Source organism: Pithys albifrons, chromosome 12 (assembly GCF_047495875.1).
Source record: "Pithys albifrons albifrons isolate INPA30051 chromosome 12, PitAlb_v1, whole genome shotgun sequence".
Lineage (NCBI taxonomy): Eukaryota > Metazoa > Chordata > Aves > Passeriformes > Thamnophilidae > Pithys > Pithys albifrons.
In genome coordinates this window covers 12,451,488-12,474,280 of record NC_092469.1, presented here as the reverse complement: position 1 = coordinate 12,474,280, position 22,793 = coordinate 12,451,488, and the positions used below count along the sequence as shown (strand labels likewise).

The 22,793-nt window shown below is 39.9% G+C and overlaps 1 protein-coding gene across 4 annotated transcripts; it reads left to right on the top strand.

The window, feature by feature from the left end:
* The first annotated feature begins 8,952 nt into the window (after positions 1-8,952).
* Positions 8,953-22,198, top strand: LOC139677633 (dipeptidase 2-like). 4 transcript variants are annotated; one of them, XM_071567774.1, is made up of 11 exons: positions 8,953-9,184; positions 12,061-12,202; positions 12,978-13,104; positions 13,585-13,714; positions 13,960-14,101; positions 14,949-15,018; positions 15,521-15,697; positions 16,143-16,230; positions 16,815-16,890; positions 18,558-18,693; positions 19,915-22,198. In XM_071567774.1, the coding sequence occupies exons 2-11, from the start codon at positions 12,078-12,080 to the stop codon at positions 20,098-20,100; spliced, it is 1,257 nt and encodes a 418-aa protein (XP_071423875.1). In that variant the 5' UTR covers positions 8,953-9,184; positions 12,061-12,077; the 3' UTR covers positions 20,101-22,198. The 4 variants fall into 4 exon arrangements, with proteins under 4 accessions (XP_071423875.1, XP_071423874.1, XP_071423877.1 ...); XM_071567773.1 differs by having other exon boundaries at positions 11,929-12,202; XM_071567775.1 differs by lacking the exons at positions 8,953-9,184; positions 12,061-12,202 and having other exon boundaries at positions 13,001-13,104; positions 13,611-13,714.
* Positions 22,199-22,793: the final 595 nt, after the last annotated feature.

Sequence of the window (22,793 nt, the reverse complement as noted above, 5' to 3'; positions counted from 1 at the left end):
CTGCCTTGCGTGCTGTGGCACAGGACCTCAGAGACCACTGTCTTCCCCAAATCCTTTGTTTGCTGGGATCTCTGCTGGGACCCTGGACGCTCTGGGGCTCTTCTGCGCTCTGAGTGCCATCTACTGGCACTTCGTCTCCTTCGCTGCCTTCTGGCAGCTCCTGTGGTGGCCTTTGGCCTTTCTTTCCCTCAAACATACAGGCAGTTCAGTCATAACTCTGTATGATGTTGTTCTCCTCTCAGCCTTATGCATACACACACTCTTAAATTGAACCTGTAATATGTTTGCTTTTCCTTTTGTGGTAATACGTGACCACTGCAAGGCTACTTCTTACAATACTATTCATGTAACTACATGTAACATTGAATAAAAAAGTTATTTCAATGGCTATCTCTGTATTTCAAATGTTTGAGGGGTTTATGTTTTAGTTGGTTTTTCACCCTCCTTCTCTTTGATGGGCAGTCATACCAGAAAGAATTAGTTAAGAAGCATTTGTGGCAATCACAGTAAATGAGAGCATGTATTTTGGTCTTGTAGTGGGTTTGGGCAAAATAGTAAAAACTGCACCATGTGTGGTTTCTGCTGTAGGTCATTTGAGCCAATGCATACAGGAATTTGAGACTTGCTTATATGTGTCACCTGAAGACCAAACACAGCTTTGAAGATCTGAAAAATGGTGTAGCACAGTAATGGGCAAAGGACAGCGCAGTTCTGGCAGTGAGGAGGGACGGATCATAGGATTGTTTAGATTTATTAAAAAATATAATTAAAATTGCCTAAATTCTTACAGAAGGGACATTCCAGTTCAGTGAGAGTGTTATAACTGGGGGAGTGGGGTGAGTATTCTGGATGGGGAGAGGCAGTCACCTGCTGAATTAGATGTACAGTTAACTATGTGTGAGAACTCAGCTTGCTTTCACCTGGGAACTGAGATGCTGCAAATCTGACTTCAAGTGGAGGCTGGCTAGTGTGGAAGTATTTCTGGCAGGTCTTACTCAGGAAATAAATTCCAGTGTTAATTTACATGCTTTGCTGAAAACTTCCCCTGAAACCGTGTTTACCATGGCATTCAAAAGTTCCAAAAAGCTGAAGACTTTATCTTCTGTTTTGCTCTTTGTGGCACTTCTCAACTGCTTCCTGACAGGGAGAAATCCTCTGTCCTGAAGAATTCCCAGTTCAAGTGCAGCCAGAGGAGAACTGACCACGCCAAGACAAAGTACTTGTCATAAGACCTATTCATTTGTCCAACAAGGACAAGAAGGTCCAGTCAGTTTACTAAGTACTCATTAAAGTATGAGTGAAAGGATGAAGGAAGAGGAAACTGAATATTCTCTGGGCAAAGTCTAACAGACATCACCTGGATCAAGACTGAACTGGAAGGCAGATGCTGTTGCCTTTGCCTAAGCTGATTGGGTTAGATAAAAGCACTGGACTTGTGTGCTGACTAAACAGGCATTAGAGGTGTCTTGCTGAAAGAAGACAGTACTGGACCTCTATGGATCACTTTGCAGTCCCACTGTAAGAAGAGAAGGAGAATGTCAGCCCTAAGAATAAGGGAAGGGGAAAAAATCCCTTCAAACATTAGATGGTAGTATTTAAATGGTAACATTTTTATCTTGTAGAGGTACAAACTAATTTGTCCATTTTCTGATTGCTAATGGGTGCTTCAGCTCCTAATTGCACTTAATAGCAGATATGTTGTAAACCACTCTTACTGTTTCAGTAGTCGAGATTCAGCTTTCCAATACCTGTGCATTAGCTCTCTAAGCCTCTTGACTTTTGAGTGGCAGGAGAGCACTCAAGCATAACAACGAGCAAGAACCTCACTGTCACACTTTTCTCTCTCTCTGGAGAATGTGAGTTTCATCTCAGATTCAGGTCCATTTAAAGAAAAACAGAGATCCAGCACCAAAGTCCAGTTTGTGGCTTTGGGTTCAGCAGCTGCCTTGGTGTACTGTGCTCTTCAAAAGGCTGATTTAGGTTGAAAAGCCATTTAGGCTGACTAATGAGCTACTCAGATGCAACAAGCAATGAAATCTATGAAATTTCTTCACTTGCCTTGTACAAGCCCTCTCCAGTTATGATCCTAAGTTTGGTTATGCCCTGGAAAGAGAAGGTGCAGTGTTCATTCCTTTTGAAGAATGACCTCAAGAGGGGCAGCAGGTCCTGTTGCCCCTTTATTTATTTGGCCTAAAAATGAGAGCCCAGATTCAATTTCTTTACAACCCTGCACAATGCCTTTCCTAAGCTCCATCTACATGGCTCCTGAAGGCATTGAAACCTTCACAAAGGTGGGGAGAAGGGCCTTGAGGGGAAGCCATCTGAGGAGTGGCTGAGGTTACTTGGTCTGTTCAGCTGGAGAAGAGGAGACTGAGGGGAGACCTCCTTGCAGTTACAACTTCCTCATGAGGGGAAGAGGAGGGGCAGACACTGAGCTCTTCTTTGTGGTGATCACTGACAGGACCCGAGGGAATGGCCTGAAGTTGTGTCAGAGGAGGTTTAGGTTAGATGTTAGGAAAAGATTCTTCACCCAGAGGCACTGGAACAGGCTCCCCAGGGCACTGATCACAGCACCAAACCTGACAGAGTTCAGAAAGTGTTTGGACAATACTCTGTGGCACACGGTGTGACTCTTGGGGATGGTCCTGTGCAAGGACAAGAGTTGGACTTGATGATCTTTGTGAGTCCCTTTCAACTTATTAATTCTATGATTCTTTGATTCCCCTACTAGTTACTTGTCCACCAGGCCACAAGCCAAGCTGTATAGGGTGGTCTTGCTTGTGTAGAAATGACAATGAAATGCTGCAGCAAATACAAAGATCACAGGGCCAGAAGGAAAAGTAATTGATTGTTCAAGCTAATTACTTGGTGGAGGAAAGAGCAGGTTGTAAGTGACTTCTCTGCTTCATTAATTTTAGGGTTAAAAGTCCATATAATGAATAAGTAAATCTTTTCATCTTTTGTGAGCTGTAAGGTTTGTCTCTTCGGTCAAGGCCAAAATCGAACTTTTGTATCTCACTCTGACCGTTAAGTCCTCACATGACTTTTTCATGTTGTCTTTACTGGACAGGTAGGTGATTATAAATATCCTATAAATTACTTGTGCCTTACCTAGAATTTATAATAAATATGAAACAGCTCCATTTCAGCAGCCAAAAGCATTATATTCACACTATTTGCAGACTTTCTTCTGCAATTCAATTTTTGATAGGACAGGTATAGTTGTCTAACAAAGTTTTTTATTCATTTATGACCAACCAAGTATCAAATTATGATTTTGACTCTCATAGAAATTATGTTGTAATAAAGCTACAGAAAGAGAAGACTTGGGTGTGCAGTGTTGGCAGGTATATATACAACTAGGAAAAGAAGATGCCAAAACCATCATAAACCTCCAAACAGGATGCTTGTTGACACTTGATTAGTATTCTCTAGAGAACAAGTAACGTGTTCTGACTTGTGTCATCAGATTCAAGACAACGTATCTTTTCCTGTGTGCTCCTGTGGTTTTGTGAACAGCTCTTCTGTGAACTGAGAGTGGTCAAAGTGATGTGAATGATGTCTCAAATTTTGGCCTTAACACAGAAAACAAGATTTCTTTTTTTGGGTCCTAAAGTGATATATTTGTAAACACATATATGACTCCATGCAGATGGTAATTGAACCTCAGTGCAGAGTCTGAGCAGACACACCTGTGTTGTGAAACCAGAAACACAACATGACCCTGGAGAGGCGCTGCTTCCCTGTTAAATCCCAGACTCAGTGTTTGGATGAAGGCGTAGGAAGGCACTACAACTTCAGTGGAGCCTATGAGCTTGGTCCATCCTGGGTTGGAAAACAGATCATTCTATGACAATGTGAAAACACTCAGTTAGCTTCTCATGGTGATAATGTAGCTTCAGGCCAGTTCAAAACCCTATTTTTCTTGTGTGTGTATCAACTTGACTTTACAAGCTGGTTGGGTAAGATGACTTGTCTGTTCATCTCCTCATATTTTTCTGTCTGTAACAAAATATACTGTCAACTGGACAGCTCTGAAGATGCCAAAATTCTGCAACAGTTCTGGGTAAGTCCTGATCTCTTGCTGTGCAAATAGCCCTTTTAGTCAGTCACTGCAGACAGTATCACAAAATGCTGCTAATTACAAAAGGAGAGATGTAAGTGTACATGTTGCACTTTGATATCATCTTAGCAAAAAGTTTCCATGGTGATTTGCTCTCAGAGCTGCAAGGGAGCTCTCTTTCCAATAGATCACAACAATTTTTTACCTACTGCCTCGTTCAAATTGCTGCCAAATTCCTCAGTTAAAGAAAACTGTTCTTAAGCATCACAATATGTTATGTAGATTATAAAGTACCTCAGTAATAAGGGATCCTAAGTTGGTAAATTTTATGGTCTAACAAAGACATCCCAAGAAAAACGCATTTCAAAGTTTCTTAACACTTACATTAAAAAAAATCAAATATATGTATATATGTGTATATATATATGTGTGTGTGTGTATATATATCTATATCTATGTATCTATATATCTATATCTCTATATATGATCTCTTATTTGCCCACAGCTCTGGATGTTTAAGAGCACATGACTGTGTTTCATATTAGATTCTGAGGCAGTCAACTTAAAATAATTGCATCAAATTGATTTTTAAATTTGGGTTAATAATTACTCTGAAAGCCTCTGACAGACTGAATGAGTGATTTTATTTAGTTTCTAGTTTGTTCACTGTGGTCTGGGCAAGAGGTACAACTAGTCAATTTATTTCCATGCTGCATTTAGGTTCATAATATTTCTGAGGTAGGAAAATAAACCCCACTTGTCTATTTGCCCAGTACAGTTGGTTGCAGATCCACAGCAAAGAGAAGTCATTGCAGAAGCCTTTAGGTATTGCTAATGAAGTGATAAGCACACAATTGGTTATTTTGAAAGTGCGTATAAGAATGAATGTTTCAGTGCAAACACAGTAGAAATCTACTGTATGACGGGTGTCTGTTGTATTTGTAGCTATATTGAGGTATAGAGAGCTATAACAGTCATTACTAGACCTTCTGTACCCTACTCACATTTAACTTGCTGTTCCCCTATGTCCTGTCACTTGGGTTTAGGCATATGACTTGTTAGATGCATCACTGTTGCAGAATCCAAAGATTTTGTTTTGGATCAGGGCCACTTCAAACCCCTGGATTAGTAATAATCCCTGGAGCACTGCAGAGCCTTGGAACAGACTGTGTGAGGGAAAGGGGGAAATAAAACACATGGGCATGAGCTCCAGTGAGGGAAGCAGAGGAATGAATGAGGACTCAGGCCTTGCTCAAGGATTACCTGCATGTCATCTGCAGACCAGGCAATGATGATGACTTTTAGGTATCCTCTCAAAACTCAAAGCCAAGCCTTTGAAACAAAAATAAAAAAAACCCAACCCATTACTAGATAGCAAAAATGAAGCTGGCTAAGTAGACTTGCTCTACATTGGCTTTTCTCATCAATATCAGATGATTGGCTCCTCTCAGAAACCCACGTTAGGCAGGAAACACGGCATTCAGTGGAGCTTGCTGCCCTGCATGGCTGTGGGTGCCTAATGTCACAAGGGCAGCTGCTACTTTAAATATTAAATTATAAATAGCTTTGCTATTCCTGAAGAATTGGAATGGGAAGTGGCAGAAATAGAACTTTGGGAATTCTGCTTCGAAACAGGAAAGTGTTCTTACATAGAAATTAATCCAGAGTAGGGAAAATACTTATTTTTGGATAATGTTTCTGGAAGCCTTTTTAGGTAAAATTCTCCAGCTGAGTAGGAAACAATTTCTACTTTCCACAAGTCTTTCATGACCTCTTTTGTTGCCTTTTTAGAAAGATTTTTATTTTTATTTTCTTGGATGAGGAAACAACCTCCAAATAAAAAAGCCAACTCATCTGAAGCAAGCTGGTTTTACATCCTGGTTCTCAGAAATGGTCTCTAAATTAACCATTCTGCCATCAGATCACAGACTACATATGATTTTTATTGGGAAGCTCCTGCCACACTGTGGCAGGCACTTTCACCTTCCTTAAATCAAAAGAGAAACTGGATACCTGATACCTTTGTAGAACAAATGTATAGCTAAACAAACAGACACTTTGTTTGGTTTGCTTCACTATTTGGACGTTATCAATTGTAAATATTACTAGTATTTTAAAATAATCATAATTTAGATTACTAGATAAGCTTATTTCAGGGTTTGTTTATTTTTTTTTCCTCTCCCTGCTGCTGCTTTCTCCATCTTTCTTTGCAAGACAATACAGAAATTAATTCTGTCAGAGTACTGAGCCAGGAGAACCCCCAATAACTTTGGTATTTTTATAAAAAATTCTTGACAAGAGACATTAATGGGTGTCAGAATAGGACTCATTTGTGTTTGTCCTGAAAGGTATCTGCATTCTTATGTACTTTGCTTTCAGCTTTAGGACATGTTCAGCTTTATCTTCCTTCTTAGAAGCTTTGATGGTATCTTGATGTACTTCACATGGAGCCATTTCTCTGTGAGAAGAAGAACTTATGTTTGTACTTCCTGCTTTGTTGGCATTTGGTAACTGGCGCCAACTGCTGTGTTTTGTGTGCACGTATTGTGAGAGTATTTGGCATCATCCAAACAGTCTTCAGGGTGCTGGGAAAATTAGGTCGTGAAACTGTGGCAGCTTCAGGCACCCACAAGCCAGAGCAACATGGGAACAAGAAGTTTTTTACTGACTTGGTTCTTAACCTCTTGATTTCCAAGCTTAGATTAATATTTCTTGCAAGGTCTTATCTGAGAAATATGTTGCAACTGTGCTGATGTAAACAGATTAAAACTACCAGAGAACTTCCTAACACCACCCCCTCCAAGTGTGAACTCACTGTATTTTAGGACTTGAAACTAATACTAAGATGAGTAGAAGAAACAGATGGAATTCAATTTGCAACAGTTAAGACTGCCTGTATGGCTATTTTTATGCAAACAGAAATCTTGGTACACAGGATTCCTATTCCTAACATGTTGTAACAGTTGCTAATTAAAACACTGATAGCTGCACTCAAGAAACGCCAAACTGACAGCCTCGGAGATTGCAATCTTTATAAAGAAGTGAAGCACCAAGTTTGAATACTTGATAAGCAGAACTTTTAATACTATGTTAATGCCTGTCCCTAAGCAGTTACACTGCACGTGGTTTTAAAGCTGATTCGCACACACAACATATCCAGGCCAAGTGCTGGGGTGCTATTTTGTAGTGTGGATGATGTCAGGACCTGGTAGATTATAAGGATTTTGGGGGAAATCAACTTGCAGATTAAAATGACTGTCACAGTAGGCATCTACATTGGCACAGTCCTATTTTCCCAGCTGTGGTAATCTGTAGTTTAATCTGTGCTGGTAGTAAAAACACCAGTGGTTTGGATGTGTAAGTATTGAAATTAATGAAGCTGCTCTGGGCTGGAACAAGACTTCCCAGCGGGAAAAATAGTTGCAACACTGATATGTCCTGACAGCAGCTGGTATGAGTTTAAGTGCTGCAGTTATTTCACAGCTTGTTCCAAAATATGTGTGAGGTGAATATAACATGATATAAAAATAGAGATAGCTATTATCAGGGAGAGACAGCTGTGTAACATTCCGGACAATAAAGATCGATCTTGGGATATTTATTAAGAGACCAGTCCTGCCAGATGGACTCTGCAGGAAGGATGTACATCACAAATGCCACATTCTAAGAATTATTATACACAAGCAGCTGCTAATGCTCATCCAGGGCTATTGGAAGAAAATTATAGAAGAAATCTGACTGTGAGCCAAAGGGAGAATTTGGCTTTTAGCAGCTTTAAGAATCAGTTATGTTCTGAATCTGCAAAGAGGTGAGATGTTAAAAGCCCAAGAAGGAGCTTAGTGGCTCAGCAAAAACTGTTCTTGAACAAGAAGTGTGTGAGCTTAGTTTTTGTGGAGGCATGCAGAAACACAGAGGCTTAGGGAGACATCAGATCAGAGATTAAACTTGATTTTGCAAGGAAAACATTTGTCTTTTCTCCTGACACTTAATGTATTGTCCAGTGTTCTTCAGTCCACTGGAGTGGATGATGAATGTTTTTAAGTGAAGTTCACCAAATTAGCAAAGTTCAGCAGAATTCCCAGTGATTGGGGCTGTTTCTGTTTAAGTTTTCCAGTTTGTGGGAACTAGAGGGTTGATGATGAATGCATGTTCCAGTTAAGATACGACTTGCACAACAGGTCTGTGGGAGTTTTGCTCATGGGACTTGGTAATTTCTCTGTAATCAAATCATAAACAAAAGCATGATGCCCTTTAGGTTTTCTGTACAAAACATGATGTGAAATAATAGCTATGATAAGCAAATTTTTCTTCTTGTGAAACTTTAGCATCATGTTTTTGCACATATTTCTTCGTTTTCAAACTTTCAGCTCCCACAAAGGGAGTGAAAAGTCCCAGTAGGTTCAGAGACATAAATATCCTTGAAAAATCACCTGTGCCTTGTGAGCATTTTGACCTTTATAAATATCATACAATGGCACTGCAAGTCCTGATTAAAATACAGCAGATAAAGTAACAGGAGGTAGATATTTATTGGCTTAGGCACAGTCAGTGTGAATAAGCAGGCACTGGAACAGGGGCTTGGAAAGATTGTATAATCTTTTTACTTAAAGATATCAAAGCTTCCACTGCATAAGGGCCTGAGCAACCTGATCTAACTTGGAGTTACCTCACCTGGGATTAGGTGGCTGAAGGAGAGGACATCCTGCCAGACATCCCTTCCAGCCTACATTATTCTGTGATGAGAGGCACCTACTTCTGCACAACATAATTGGAGTAACTTTAAACACATCGTGTGTTAGTGACCAGCTGCACTGGGGACTGCACAGCCCGGCTGCCACGAGAGGGAGGAAATGCCTGCCCTCAGACCCGGCACGCAAGGCTTGGGGCTGGGGCTGCCCCTGCGGGTGCAGCTGCGCTGACAGCTCGTTCCCAGCCACTGCATCTGAGAGGGGCAATCCCCAAACGCCTGTTGTGTGCGAAGCCTGGGAGTGGAGTGAGGTGAACAAACAAGACATTTCTTCAGTGCTGCTCTGATGCCAGGCAGACTCGGTGCCAAGCTTTAGCTGTTGGATCTAGCACAGTGGCATGTGGACTTGGACTCAGCTGCATTATCCTAAGAAGGTAAATGCTCCAAGCAGATGTAAAAAAAAAAAAAAGAAAAAAAAGAAGCAGCTATAAATGTAATGTTAACTTTCACTTTTTAACTCTGCTCAGCAAGCAGAAAAGCTGCTTGGGGTTTGTATTTTAAATGTTGTTTAAACAGGGGTGCTAATCTCCCATTTAGAGTTGTTTTGTCAGGATCTGGCTGAATTCTAGAGATTCAGTTTGTAGATCTGACCTCTATTTTGGTTTGAGGAGTTTGAAACCAAAACATGACTACAGAAACAAATTTGCCTTTGTGGTGCTAACTTGTCAGAATTCTGCTCCTTGGGCATTTTTTTGACTTCTTCTTTTTCACATTTTGTATACTGAGCTGCCACAAACAAATTTAACATTTTCTGGATTAGGGAAACATGGACTTTTTTGACTGTGGCAACACAGTCTGCATTTGTGGTAAAAGGGTAAGTCTCTATGTGTGCTTTGACATTTGAGGGAAATCTTTATGGTTGCCACAAAGCTGAAAAGAAACAAAACTTTTGACTGTGCTCTAGTCTTTACAGTTTTGTAGAAGGGCTGTTCCATTAAAGTTTTTGGGTCTCAAAATGCATTTATATTTCAAATGCACATTTGTGAAACTTCTATTCTAAGACTGTGCTCCTATCTGAGGAAGGATGTAGGGGATGGTTGTGTTTCTAGTAATCACTGTTCCTCAAAGTCTTTCCTTTGCATGGCATGACTGGAATAAAACCAAGTGCTTTCTTTAGACTGGAAAAATGCGAGCAACACATTTTCTCTGTGTATGGGAATACTGTAACAACCTCTAGTGGGTTCCTTTTCCTCAGGAAGTTTGGGACAAGCTATCCTGCTTGATCTTTTCTCTTTCCTAGAGATCCTGAAATGCCTTCCAAAGATTACTGTGTAGATTTCCTTTTATTCCTGTTTTAAGCAATGAGTTTAGCAGCACCATGTTTTCTCATTGCTCAGTGCCTTGGTGGCACTTCATCACATCTTTGCACAGGCAGTGAAGGAATAGCAGGTTGGAAATTATTAATTGTAATACAGCACTGAAGAGGTTTCCAAGCAGGAGAACAGATAAACCTGACATGTCCGGAATGATGATTTAAAGGTGGTAATGGCAGAAGGAACATCAAGCGAAAATTGAGAAAAATTTGAAAGACTATCCTGAAGGCAAAGTGAATTTCAAAGGGATCAGTATCCTTTCTTAAAAATATACTTAATATATGATGCATGTATTCTGTTCCTAAAATTTTACTTAATATTTGTGTTTTACTAATGATATTTAATTATTATTTAAGGAATAGGGAGAATCCATGCTTTTGCCAGTGGTCAGCAAGGAAGTTTTTACCCAGGCTCCTGGTCACTTGGTGTTGTCTGTGCTGTTGACCTGAGCTGCTGCCATGATCTGAGGGTGGTAATTCAGAGCTACACTAGGATTGTCTGTGAGATCTCAGCATAAGTGGACTGTGGAGAGGATGAACCTCTTCATTTTTCAGGATATGTTACTGTCTTGAGCAGTGAGCTCTATTTTACCGCAATTTCTATATTTGATTTGGCACAATAACTCAAAAAATTTGAGTATTAACGTAATGTCTGTTAAGTGTTTTAATAAAAAAATAATATGGAAAATAGGGACTTCAAATGAAATGAAAGGAATGTCATTCCTAAGTGAGATTTGCTCCACTTAAACAGCAGCTACTTATTGAACCTTCTGCACTGAGGTCTGGCCTGCCTGCTGGAAAGGAGAGGGCGGGCCAGGCAGCTTGCCCATCATTCCAAAGGTGCTAAATGACAGAACTATTCAGAAAAAAAATGCTTCTCTTTTACTGAGAAATTTTCCTTTAAATCAACCTATTTTAAAAGAGCAAACTTCCGTTGTTGAATCCTTATAGGGCAGGTAAGGCCATCCTGCTTCATTACAGCTCTGTCATCCCTGAGGGCATTTGCCTCGAATTAGGATGTCGCTCCCAGGAATGAAGAAGGCAAGTGGTCCTCACCTAATGCTGCCAGCAACTCTGAATGGGCTGGGGGTGAACCCAATCTTTTATTTCCGAAAGTATTTTCACCTCCTAGCAGGTCCTATATTTGCTTTACATAGAACAGGAGTTATTTCTCATCTGTTTGGAAAAAATGCTTTTTGCCTGGCACCTGAAAGACAGTTGTTCCAGTGTTGAGTACTGTATTTAAAAAAGTGCAGAAGGTGCTCTGCTTACTCTCGAAGTTGTTGTCATACTCATTTCCTCATGGAAATAAAGGGTCCCTTTCAAGTTTGGTACATATTGTCCTTGCTAAAGCTTGGAAAAGTGCGGGAATTCAATAGCTTTCCTCTGAAAATACTCTGACAGGCTGTTTCTTTTAATAAGACAGTTTACTCAGAAGCAGCCCATTTCTGGACTTCTCAGAAACCAGTTTCAGTGCTCATTTCAGTGTGAGGTTTCCCAAATAATGGGAACAAGCCAGTTAAGATAATGATAAAGCTATCTTCCTAGGCTGTTTTGGAAGCTGCTTTTTGGGAGGTTTGAGTTCAGGGTGTGTCAGGCTCACCCTGCCGGCTCTGACTGAGGAGTTGCTTCTCTTCAGCAGCAAGCAGGTGGCAGCAGCAGAGTTGCAGAGGTGCAAATATTGTGCAAAAGTACAGTAGCCAGAGACCTCAAGATCTCTGGGAGAAGGTATGGATGTCACAGTTTCCAATGCTGCCTTCCCTTCTGTTCAGTGTTATTTCTTATTTTTTTTCTTTCCTACTGCAGAATTCACACCAGCCTTACCAGAAGGAGAGGCATTCCAGCTTTGTCTATACCGTTAAGCCAACAACCTCCACAGACTAAAATTTGGCTGTTCCATTGTCAGGAGCGAATAATTGCGGTATCTCTTTGGTTTAGCGAACTGGAAAAGGAAAATGAAGAGAAATACAACAAAGTTGTGGCTGTTGATACTCTTTTCTGATATTGTGCCATTAAGTTATGAGAAATCTATGAGAGATAGAGCTATTGAGCTGATGCAAGATGCACGTTTAATTGACGGGTATGTCAAATATGTTCAACTAAACCCTCTTTGTGAATCCTGACAAGTGAAGAGGAAAGGACCAGTAGAGACACAGGCTGCTGGCAGCACATAGTAGGCAGCTCCAGTAGCAGTGATGTTTTGGGAAGGAATTTTGGTTCAGAGGGTACTTACTATAGGACTGCGTTATTCTAAAGACATTTTTGATTTTCTGGGCAGGTGCCATGGTTTTACCCCAGCTGGCAACTCAGCCCCACAGAGCCACTCGCTCACTTCCCCTGGTGGGATGAGGGAGAGGATCAGAAGAGAAAAAGTGAGAAAACTTGAGGGCTGACTGTTTCATAGAGAAAGCAAATTCCAGGTACAAGCAAAGCAAAACAAGGAATCAATTCTAACGTGTTCAGCCATCCCTAGGAAGCAGGGCTCCATCAAGCATAATGGTGTCTTGGAAAGACAAATACCATCACTCTGAATGTTCCCTGCCTTCCTTCTTCTTCTCCCCAGCTTTATATGCTGAGCACAACTCATAGGGTCTGGAATATCCCTCTGGCCAGCTGGGATCAGCTGTCTCAGCTGTGTCCCCTCTCAACTTACTGTATACCCCCAACCTGCTCACTGGTGGGGTGGGGTGAGGAGCAGGAAAGGCAGAAAAGAAGGGAGACTTTTAAGCATCTATTGCTGCAAGGATTATTGGCAAATAATTAATAAGGGACTATGAATAGTGGAAGAAATTACATTTGGCTTAGAAAGGGAACATCTTATTTCTGTCACAAACCCTGTTTGTTTTCAATTCTAGCCACAATGACTTTGCACTGCAACTGAGAATACTTTATCAAAATAAACTCAGTAGAGTCAACTTAAGAGAACTCAACAAGACCCACACAAACCTTGTGAAACTTCAGGCTGGTTATGTGGGAGCTCAGGTATGTACTCAATGGTTGTGAGTCTGAGAACATATTTTGACAGTTGCCTTTTTCCCAACCGCACAAGTACTCCTGACCTTGATTTTGGCTCTTTATATTGAAAAAGAAAAAGCACAATAAAATTGAAAAGCCTCAGACACTGTTTCATAACACTCGTGTTTCAAAAGTTTGTAATGTATAATTCAGGTACCCTTAGTCAAAACAGCAGCATTTATTTTGTGATATATAAATTAAAGGAAGTTTACATCTGCTTTCCCGCAAGTACTGTCAAGTAGATGGGTGTATCAGGAGACTTTAATAATTTCTAGAGTTGATGCTCTTGTCTTGCATCATAACACTTCCTTTGGGGAAAAACTATAGTGGCAACTCCCTTGTAAACTGTAGCAAGTTATTTTGGTCTATGCTCATGAACTGTTAGCAAATGGAAATTTCCAAGTCAAAACACAAGTTATCTGGTTTACCTGTCAATGTCTCTTGCAGTTTTGGTCAGTGTATGTTCTTTGCAGCGCTCAGAACAAGGATGCTGTGCGTCTGACCTTAGAGCAAATTGATGTTGTCAAGAGGATGTGTAACAGCTATGAAGAGCTGGAACTTGTGACGACTTCCCAAGGTGATGCTCTGTCTTGTAAAAGAATTTTTTAAAATGTGATTGCAGGAGGGATGTACAGAAGATAGTCCAGGTCCACTGCAGTCAAGGGAAAATTCACCATAAAAACATATAATACTACAAGTTCCTATTCTAGGAAAATTTCAGTATTATTGCTTGCAATTTCCAAAAATAATTGTTGCTCATTAGTGCTGGCTTCTTCTCTGTCATGAAATTACTTTGCAATGATCTCCCTTTGTCGCTCCCAGGTATCTCTGCCAGCAGAAGGATCGCGTGTTTGATTGGAATCGAAGGTGGCCACTCCATTGACAGCAGTCTGGCAACACTGAGGATGTTTTATGACTTGGGTGTTCGTTACATGACTTTAACACATTCCTGCAATACTCCCTGGTAACTAATGTGCATTTCTGTGTGTGACTCTCTCATGCAAAGGATTGGCAGCTCCATGATGGGAGAAACATGGATTCAGCCAGAGTTAACTTGTGAAAGACTCTGAATCAAGTCAAGAATGATAGGTTTGGGGGTAAATCATTTGCTGTGTGTCGAGTGGGAGACTACATCTGTTATATAGTGCTTGTAATGCTGACAAGTTGGTCACTTTTAAACTTGTTAGCAACACAAAGATGGTACAATTGCCATCTCCTTTGCTATACCAAGAAAGTTACATGGGGCAAAACAGACAAAAAGTACTAAAAATGCATACGATGTAGACAAAAGAGGGTAAATACTACGGAAGGACGCAGCAGTCAGCAGCCTTCAACACTGTCTTCTCTGGCCTGGAAGTGCTGGCCACATATGGAGCTACAGAGATGGCTATTTAGTTCCTGTACCAGAATATTAGCACTTACTCTTTGCTGGATCGACAAACTGCCTTCTTGCACTGACTGAGGGAAAGGGGAATTGTGTGCAGAGGGCTGACAAGTAGGCTGGCAGGTCACTGACATTGCAGTGTCTCTTTGTTCTCTGATGGAAGGTTGTTTAATCACAAAATGTCTCACAATCCCCTCTGCTTGTCCTGCATTGCTTCACAAACATGAATATTCACGAACTTGAAAACAGTTATGAACATAAAAAGCACTGCCTGAACAAGATACCTGTTATGTAGATCATTATCCCCACACTTGGCTATGTGGCATGGTAATAATTTTTATTGTGTCTAGTGTAAGAGGTTTCAGTAGCTGATACTGTAATGTCCAGAATAATATGATGTTTCTCCTCCCTCACTCCGCTTTTTAAGGTCTGAATCATCATCTAAAGGAACACACAACTTTTATCCTAGTGTTATTGGTCTGACTGCATTTGGCCAAGTAAGAATCTCTTTCAAATGCTAATCTGGGCAATCTGTCATGCAACTAACAACTTCTGGCCTTATCTTTTCAAAAGCAGCTTGTCATTAAAAATTAATTATGAGAAGTTCTTGACGGTTAGGAGACGACTGTGGTTCAGTCAAACCAAATTCCCTGTGATGTTCTTTAGGGTAAAAGAGGAACTAGATTTAATTACAACAATTGTTTTAACTCAGATCAGATGTATGAATTCATATGAGGAATCAGTGAGATGGGAGTAACAGTTCAAATTACTTATTTTAGATTGACTAATGTTCCAGGTTTTGAACATGTGGTGGCGTGCTACCTAATTGCGAGTGAATAGATTACTAATAAAGTAATAGGTATATAGAAACCAGTGCTGGCATGGCATGCTCACTACTAGCTGACAGCTGCAGAATCAGCTTATCTGTTTACAAATATCAGCTAAACATTTCCTTTAAGAAACTTAGTACTGACACTGTTTTCTGTACCTCTATTTTAGGAAGTGATAAAGGAGATGAATCGCCTGGGTATGCTGATAGATTTATCTCACACTTCATATTCCACTGCAAAAGCTGCACTGAATATCTCAAAAGCACCAGTAATTTTCAGCCATTCGTCAGCATTTTCTGTTTGTAATCACTCCAGAAATGTCCCTGATGATATCCTCCAGCAACTGGTCAGCAACATGGTTCTTGGTTTTGTTTTGCTGAGGTTTTGGGGAAAGGGATTTGTTGGTCTTGCTTCTTGGGGGTTTTGGGTTTTGGTTTAATGGCAATGTTTGGCTGAACTGAGGCCTTCAAGTCATGGTGTTTACTTTACACTGTCTTGTCTCTGAATTTGCTTTAGAAGCGGATTCCTGAGCACATTTCCTTCAGAGAGATTTTCCTTGGGTTGTGTTTAGTGTTTGACTTCAAAAACAAAGTGTTTGTAAATACTTTGGAATTCTAGTTTTTTGTTTGATGTAGCCACTGCACTTCTGCTGATTCAGGCTACATGAGAATACAATGAACCCAAGGGAAGGGACAGGGAGGCAAAGATGTAGAAGTTTCTGTATAAGATGCCCATGAGGTCTGCAGGACACATGAGAGTTCACTCATCACCTCTCTCTTCATTTCTTTCAGAAAAAGAACAAGGGAATTATCATGGTGACTTTCAATGCAGATGTACTGGCCTGTGGCAGAAAAGTTGTTAATATTTCTACCCTTGCAGGTTTGATGTTAATATACTGTAGGTTTTTTTGGACCTATGAATTCACATAAATTTTATGAATTTCTTGGTGTATGCCTCATTTTCGAGGTCGTGTAAATTCTACTGCTTGTTTATTCCTTCCACACCTTAGCCAAACTCTAGGTATTTTGGGAGCTAATATTCATTAAACAATAACAAGAAGTATAAGGTGTGTGTGTGGCTGGAGGACACAATGCTTACAAATTGAGCCAAGAACCATTCATCCCAAAGTAGTTATTACTTTCTGGAAAACATCTTAAGCCTGTGTAACTAAGACTGGAAAACATAGGCATGTAACAGATAATGAAAATTCTGTTGGTATAATTGGGCTACTTTTTGGGAATGAATGTGCTGTGATGATGTCTTTTTCCTCATTGGCATTTCATCAGTGGAGCTGTTATTTTGAAGATTGCTGCCTGATGGGATATCTTGACTTTTTTTTAAAAAGGATTTGATCAAGAATCCACAAGCAAGGAGAACAGTCACCTACTGTCAATATGTGTGAACTGTAATATTGCTCTTTTGCTGGATACTTAGATGTCATTTTCTTTGGTGTTTTCTTTCAGATCATTTTGACCATGTAAAGAAAATTGCAGGTTCAGAATCGATAGGAATTGGTGGTGACTATGATGGAGTGGCACGGTCAGTAAAATCATGCAGACATTGCCATCTGCTCCTCAAATTGGGAAGGTTTGGATTCATTAAAGGGAAAAAAGATGGCAGACTAAAAAAGTCGTATCAAATTGTCTTGTGATGAACACTAAACCAAGTTCTATGAAAGAGGAGCACAATGATTCCTTTTAAGAATAGTTAGAAATAGTGCTACAAATGTGGAAATTGATCCTACTGTCCTGACAACTCTGCACTCCTGTGTTCCGGATGGTGCTTTGTGCATAGAAAACCAGTGAGAGAGGTTGTTTATCTCCAAAAGCCAAAAATAAATGACAGAAAAGCTGCCTCGGCCTTTAGATGGAAAATGAGTCAGTTTAGAGAAATGCTGCAAAACTCCTTCCTCCACTATCCTTTTGGAAAGCCCAGTGTGTTGGTGCTGTGAAACCACTCCTGCTTTTGGGGCTTGGGAAGAGTTTGAGGCAAGCAGATCATGTTGAATAACCTACAACAAAACCTCTCCTCACTTGGGCTACTGTTGTTACAGCATAGGCAATAAATGCAGATTAGGTGGCATTTGCTGGTGTAACCCTAAACTCTTTTTTGCTTTTTATCTTTTTGTTGACTCATCTTTTTTTTTTTAATTTTTTTTTTTTTTTGTCCTGGGGTCAGACATGCTTGGGAATGAAAGTCAGAATCAGGTTCACATGTGAAAAGCAAGATCACAAATCCAGAGTGCCAGTTTCCATGATAGTTAGCTGATCTGAAGCTCTAATGTTTGAAATAAAAACATAGGTTGCAACAAAAGGACACATTTTATTGCATGCATTTTCTCAGAGGTCATCAGTTAAACTGGTGGTGGTGTGGTCAAGATCTTTTCTTCTGGTAGTACAGATTTCGTGAAATAGCCTCATCACCACACATCCAGAGAACAGAAAATACAACAAAAATAATCATTACCTCAAAACAATGTCACAGTCTCATGGAAATACAATATAAAGCAGCTGTTCAATGCAGGTTTGCAGCTTCTTATTTTTCTTTTTATTCTGACAAGAATGAGCATAAGACATAGATCAATTTTGCTTACTGTAATTTCTTCAGTAGAAGTCTCTGAATAGGTTTCTTTTCACTGCCTAAATGGCTGAATTCAAACCAATATTATTATTGTAATTATTTTATCTTTGGAAAAACTACTTTGCAAACCACAGTTCACAAAATAGCCCACAACTCCTTAGCTTATCATGGGTTTGCAGGTTTCACTTTGTTCTCAGTTACACAAGTGCATTGCACCAGCTCCATCTGTGATGCAGCTGTTTCCTCTTACTCTAAAGGCCAGATACAAAGAGTGGATTAATGCATACATGAGTTTCTGTTTGGTTCTGTTTCTTCTTTTTTTCAGTTTTAATATCCTCCCATGCTGTTGCTTTGCCTATCCATTGTATATATGCCTATACATTATGCCCATGCATCTTCATTCCAGAATAAACAGTTGTGTTCTGTTTATGGGACTCTGTGTGCAGAAAAAACCTTTTGTTGTGCCCCAGTCCTGCTTCTGTTTGTCAATTGAATTCCCAAAGGAAGAACTGGGTCCAAAATAAGCTCCCTCCAAAGTCAGTGTGTGCAAAAGACTAATGCAAAATCTTCTTCTACATTTTTTCAGTGATGTGTGTTGAATGTTCTTGTGTGACTTTTGCCAACAGTTTCCCTGAGGGATTGGAAGATGTCTCTAAATACCCTTCTTTGATTGAGGAACTTCTTAGAAGAGGATGGAATGAAACTGAACTGAAAGGAGTTTTAAGGGAGAACTTTCTTCGTGTCTTCAGGGAAGTGGAAAATGTAAGATTAAAACCCAAACTGAATCTTGATTCTTACTAAGACAGAGAGAGGAACAGTTGGTGCCTTGTTTATTTTTTGGGTGGGTTTTTAATTTGGTGCAGGGGTTTTTTTTGTTGTTATTGTTGAGTGAGAGAGATAGGGAATGTAACCACCTAATTCAGTGATTCCAAATGCTGGGAAAGAAACCAAGATGGCAAGAGAGCGTTAGCAGAATAAAGAAAAGTGAGAGAGAGCAGACAAAGCTCTTTGGAACTTTTTCTCTTTGCAGTAATCTGATAAGTCCACATCAGTGACTTCTCAATAGAATCACTTCATGGTTTGGAGGCACTGCGGATGTCCCAGCATCACAGGCTGGCTGTGTTCGCTGGGGCAGGAAGGAATGTTGATTCCTGCAAATCAATTTAATTCTTGTCATGGGGTTGGGCTGCTGTCCAAAGGCTCCTGCCATGACCAGATCACTCACAGGCCATAAACCCAACAACTACATCACCATGAGCTTTAAGCACAATGGTAGAAGCTACTCCAGAAGGATGAGGGAGTAGAGGAGGGAAAGAAACTGTAAGGACTCCCCAGTGGTAACTTATTCAAATGCCTTTGTTGAGACTCCCAGACTGCTTCCTCCCACTGTTTTTATTTACAGGGATAAGCAAGTAGATATTATACATAAAGCCTTACAGACAGCATATATTTCACAGTGACCTGTGTTCCACTTGTCTTTTTTTTGAGTGTGTGTTAGATGAACAGAAATCAGGAAAATTTGTACTGTCCCAATTAATCTGCCAAAATATCTACGTAATGCTGAGTTCATTGTGTGGCAGACTGACATTATAAAGGAGCTCAAATTCATCCCACCTAACCAATCTGGGAGATTTAGTAATTTAATTTTTCCATTTAAATCAGAGATGTTGAAGCTCTGTCTAGAGAGTTCAGGGAAGATAGCTCATGATTTTGTTTGCATAAGGTTTTCCAGCTAATGCATCCATATGTGGAGGGAGCCAAGACAGGACAACCAGGCCTGTGACTCTTGCCTGTAATGCATCTGTACTGAGTTCTGGGAAGTGTCTGATAGGAATGCAAACAGCAGGATAACTGTGTTGATTTCCTCACATTCAGATGTGGTTTTGCAATACAGTTTGAGTTGGGCAACTTGAAATAGCATTGAATTTGCTTTTGCTGTTGTGCCAGTCTGGCTCTCAGGGACAACTTTTTGAATTTTTGTAGGTGCGGAACAGGAGTGGAATAATGGATGTTGGTGAAAGTGAAATTCTGCAAGAAGTACAAAATTCCTGTCGCCTTGACCTACATAATTACTGGCTTCAGCCAGCCAGGTCCTTTGGGTTTCCTTCTGTTTCACAACACTTTAGTCTGACACTTGTATCATGTTTAATGCTGTATTATGAATCATAAGATCTATGGAGTCTAGAGAGAGGTTTATGGACTAATCTGCAATGCAACTTGTTATCTTTTTTGTTTTGTTAATGTAAAGCTATACTAAATTTTAAATATAATTTCTACAAATTCACCTGCAAACTTGGAAATTAATGTAAATTTTAAATAATGTAGCAAAAGCATTTAGAATTTGAAGTGATAAATTCTGTATCATCTTGGCTAGACCAGGACAAACATTGTTAACAGAAAGTATTCAAATCCAATGAATTCTGTAATACACAACACATGGCTTTGGCACCCACATTGTGGCTCTTGCTATAAATACTGGAGCCCAGAATCAGCAGTTCCACACAGGAATTAGATTATGATTAAGACAACTGTGCCAAGTTGTTCTCAAATATTACTTCTTAAATGACACAACTTTCATCAAGAGGTGATGGCTTACTCAGAGAACACCACCCCCTGCTGCATGGAGAAGGGTTTTTTTGGTTTTGGTTTGTTTTGGTTTGATTTTTAAGATGACAAGATGGATGACAAGGCTATTTCGATTTGCATTTCATGCCTATCACTACCTTTAGAGATCCACCCTGCAATACTGAACTCTTATTTTTGAACACTGGCAGGACAGTGGGCAGATGGACAGTTACTGAAGGGTGGAGGTGGAGCTGCTGGATTCAGGTACAGGTGACCAGGCAACACTGTAGATAGTTTTCTGTAACTCGAGGACTGCTGTTTGCTGCATGTTCATGAAGATGGAAACCAGAAGAACCCAGAACAAAGAAGGAATTCTGGCTAGTCAGAGGGTTGCCGAAATCTTTTTTGCATTTAAACAATTATCCTTATTAGTAACAGGTATTACGATTTCATTTTTGTTCTAGCTGGCTAAAATCTGACCATTGCCAATGGATTCACAGATATGAGATTAGAAAGAAATCTTTTTATTATAAATATCCTGATATTTTGTCCTTTGGGACACGTTTTCAAATACACAAGGTATGTGAAGTTAGAAGTTACTCTTATAGAGAAAAGCATATATTGGAATAAGACTATTCTTGGTAGGCTCAAAACTGACGTTTCAGTCAAATATAGTGAAATGTGTGATGAAATTACAGGATGGCAGCACTACATCTTTGTAGGCTCAGTTCCCAGTGCTTGCTGGTAAATGCCTCCTCATGATACTTGCTGTTAATTGTGATTTTTATCCTTTTCTTTACTGATAAGACATCTACAGAATTCAGCCTGAGTATAGCATGAAAATCCTGTAACTGATCTCAGGGCAGCATTTGTAAACACACAAAGTATTTAACAATGGAAAGAGAAGGCTAAGCATGAACAGAAGAGAAAAAAAGCAAGTCAGTTGCTTTCTAGAGTAACTCGAGACTGTTCCTAGCACTCATTTCTACATTCCACATACAAGTAGGGTTTCTGGAAGAACCTCATTCTTTTATTGCTTCAAAATGAAGCTTCACTAGTTCTTTTGTTAAGATGGTCTCCTTGATAGGTATATTTTGAATATACTCTTGTCACTTACCGAATTCTTTAAATCTTCTTAAGTGTGTAAAAAAATCTAATTGCATAGAAGTCAAGTTTTTAAGAACAGTTCCTTAATAAATATGGATCCTGCTTATGCATCTAGAAAGGGGAATTACTGCACTGACTCAGAATTCTGGCCTTCCTGATACTGTTTGAGTGGCATCAGAACTTGTTTCACTGGTAAAATGATGAATTAAATAGGGCAATGTATTCTTCCTGCAGTATTTCTCTAATAGGTTCCTAAGCCATTGGAAAACTGCCATCCATGGTCCCTTTTCACAGAACTCATACTCTGATAGTTGTTTTATTCAATACTTGAAATGTAAGATGCTTCCTTATTCCTTCCAGCTGTTTTCTTTATACTGTGTTGTCACTTTACTACTCTCTAATTTTTACTCTTTTTTTACCCATACCACAGCTCAGATTAAAAATATATATTCCTTTTCTTAAAGATGCAGATCATACTTTTATATGACTTGTCTTATCTATAATGTATTGCATTTATTTGATTGACTGTTTTGTGCAATTAATAATTGGTAACCTTGTGGCAAACAGACAAGAAACTTAAATAAAATACTGTTTAAAATTGTGTATGGATACTGATGTAATATCACAAAATGATGCAGATATCCAGAATTCCATGAAGCCCCAAAAGAACCATGGAACTCTGCTGCAGGAAGTGAGGACACTGGGTCAATCAGCCCCTTCCCTGGCAGGCAGGAGAAAGCCAGGGAGGTTTAACCCCAGAGCATCCTGGGGGCAGGCAGGCAGCCTCCCTAAACTGAGATACTGCTGAACCCAGCCAGGTAACTGCCCTGGGAAGGGAGCACCGCTGACTTGGGCTCTGCAGAGAGGCCATGATTAAGGTGTTACCTGCAGCAAATCCCTTGGCCAAGCCTGTCAAACCATGGAGAACAAGGCTTATGGGGAACTAGCCAGGCTGCCTGCACCAAGGGGAGGATACCCTCTGCCTCACAGCACTTCTCACAGATGTGTGATGATCTAGTAGGCCCTTTTCCATTACCATTTACAATGTTAATTCAAAATGCTTCAAATAAGCTGGTTGAGTGAAATGTCAGAGGGCAAAATCAACAAGAAATGGGATCTTGTGCACTGATTATGTACATGTTATCTAGCTTATCTAATAGAGGCAGTTGGTTTATTTTTCTTAAATGATC

Bases quoted from the DNA above. Each gene is read 5' to 3' on its own strand.
- LOC139677633 (XM_071567774.1), top strand. From the start codon at position 12,078: ATGAAGAGAAATACAACAAAGTTGTGGCTGTTGATACTCTTTTCTGAT. The intron at 15,698-16,142 runs GTCAGCAACATG...CATTTCTTTCAG, and splicing joins ATGATATCCTCCAGCAACTG to AAAAAGAACAAGGGAATTAT. The intron at 16,891-18,557 runs GTCAGTAAAATC...TTTTGCCAACAG, and splicing joins GACTATGATGGAGTGGCACG to TTTCCCTGAGGGATTGGAAG.